This window comes from Egretta garzetta, unplaced genomic scaffold (genome assembly GCF_000687185.1).
Source record: "Egretta garzetta isolate BGI_Z169 unplaced genomic scaffold, ASM68718v1 scaffold1233, whole genome shotgun sequence".
In the NCBI taxonomy this organism is placed as follows: domain Eukaryota; kingdom Metazoa; phylum Chordata; class Aves; order Pelecaniformes; family Ardeidae; genus Egretta; species Egretta garzetta.
In genome coordinates this window covers 49176-50824 of record NW_009259213.1, presented here as the reverse complement: position 1 = coordinate 50824, position 1649 = coordinate 49176, and the positions used below count along the sequence as shown (strand labels likewise).

Here is a 1649-nt window from a genome sequence, read left to right as displayed (position 1 = left end):
ACAGCCACAGCGAGAATGGAGCCTTTGCTGGCGCAGACAGGGGCGTCCGTGGGTTCTGGTGGCCCCCGGTACCCCAGGACAGCTCTGCTCAAAGCCCCGGGGGTGCTGGAGGCTGGGAGAGTGGGACGGCCGGGGGAAGAGGGTGCTCGGGTGTCTAATGGCCACTTGCAGTGAAAAAACCAACCCAGAATGAGAAAAAAAGATGGCCAAGTCCTGGAAGGGGTGGCCCAAAGATGCTGTGGGCTCTGTGTCCTTGGAGGAACTCAGTGCGACCTGAGCCCTGCCTGGCGCGGGGGGCTGGACACGAGTCCTCCAGAGCCCCCAGCCGGCGTACATCGCTGTCCCACCAGCAGTGGGGATGATTTATATCAGGTGCAGAGCCTTGCTGGCTGCGGGACGTGTGGGTGTCTGTGCACAGCCCAGCTGACCTGCTGCTGCTCTCCTCCAGGCCCTGCGCCATGGTGGTCCCCGACTTCGAGCTGATCTGCGAGATCATGCTTGTTGCTGAAGGCTTTATCGACGCCAAGCTTCTGGCAAGAAAGTTCATTACTTTGTACACACTCTGCAAAGAGCTGCTGTCCAAACAGGTAATGTGGCAACACTGCAGGGTTCTGTGGGGTGACAGGATTCCTCCGAATTTCAGACCCGATGGACTGGGTCTGTAGCAGGATTGCTGGTGGCGAGGTGCGGGCTGACGTCCCACATAGCTCAGGCCTATGGCTGGACAAATGCCACCGCCACGCTGGTGCATCACATGGCACGTTTCTGCCTTCTGGAAGTAATCAAGAAGTCCAAAAATAGATTCGAATTGAATGCAGTCTGTTAAGATCAGAACATCCAGACATTATTCATCTTGGCAGAAGGGATTTCCAACAAGAACGTGCTTGGGGGAAGCAAGCCCGCCCGCCCTTCACCTCGTGACCGACCGGGGCTTGTCTTGAGCATGAGCTCAGTTTAAGTCCAGGCCGCTGGGCACTGCGTGGGCAGCCCAGCTGCGGGGCGATGGGCAGGGTGCTGCTCCGTGGTGGTGTTTGACGCGGGTCCCCCTCACCGGAGTGGAGCTGTAATACTTTGCTGCCTCTTGGCAGGATCACTATGACTGGGGTCTGCGGGCTATCAAGTCCGTGCTGGTGGTTGCTGGCTCCTTGAAGAGAGGGGACCCTGGCCGCGCCGAGGACCAAGTTCTGATGAGAGCTTTACGAGACTTCAACATCCCCAAGATCGTGACAGATGACTTGCCCGTCTTCATGGGGTTGATCGGAGATCTCTTCCCAGCCCTGGACGTCCCCAGGAAGAGGGACCTCAACTTTGAGAAGGTGCGAGCCCAGGGGTGGCACCAGCACCAGCAACATCCCAGCCCTGGCAGCGTCCAGAGGCTGAAGGTCCCCTAGGCACTTCTGGGGTGGCTGGCTCACCTCTGGAGTCCTGCCATGGCCGTGGCGGCTGCCCACGGTCAGCGCCTGCTCTCCCTTCCAGATCATTAAGCAGTCCATGCTGGAGCTGAAGCTGCAGGCAGAGGAGAGCTTCGTGCTGAAGGTGGTGCAGCTGGAGGAGCTGCTGCAAGTGAGAAACTCGGGCTTCGTCGTCGGCAACGCCGGCTGCGGGAAGTCCCAGGTATGGCCGGAGCACCTCCAAGGACACGGGTCCCC

At 59.6% G+C, this 1649-nt stretch overlaps 1 protein-coding gene across 1 annotated transcript in view; it reads left to right on the top strand.

The window, feature by feature from the left end:
* The window catches only part of LOC104123567 (dynein heavy chain 17, axonemal), a 26789-nt gene that overhangs the window by 18085 nt on the left and 7055 nt on the right, over positions 1-1649 (top strand). Inside the window, 3 exon segments of the mRNA XM_035891417.1 lie at positions 366-587; positions 1089-1316; positions 1477-1614. Coding sequence (XP_035747310.1) covers positions 366-587; positions 1089-1316; positions 1477-1614 — 588 coding nt within the window.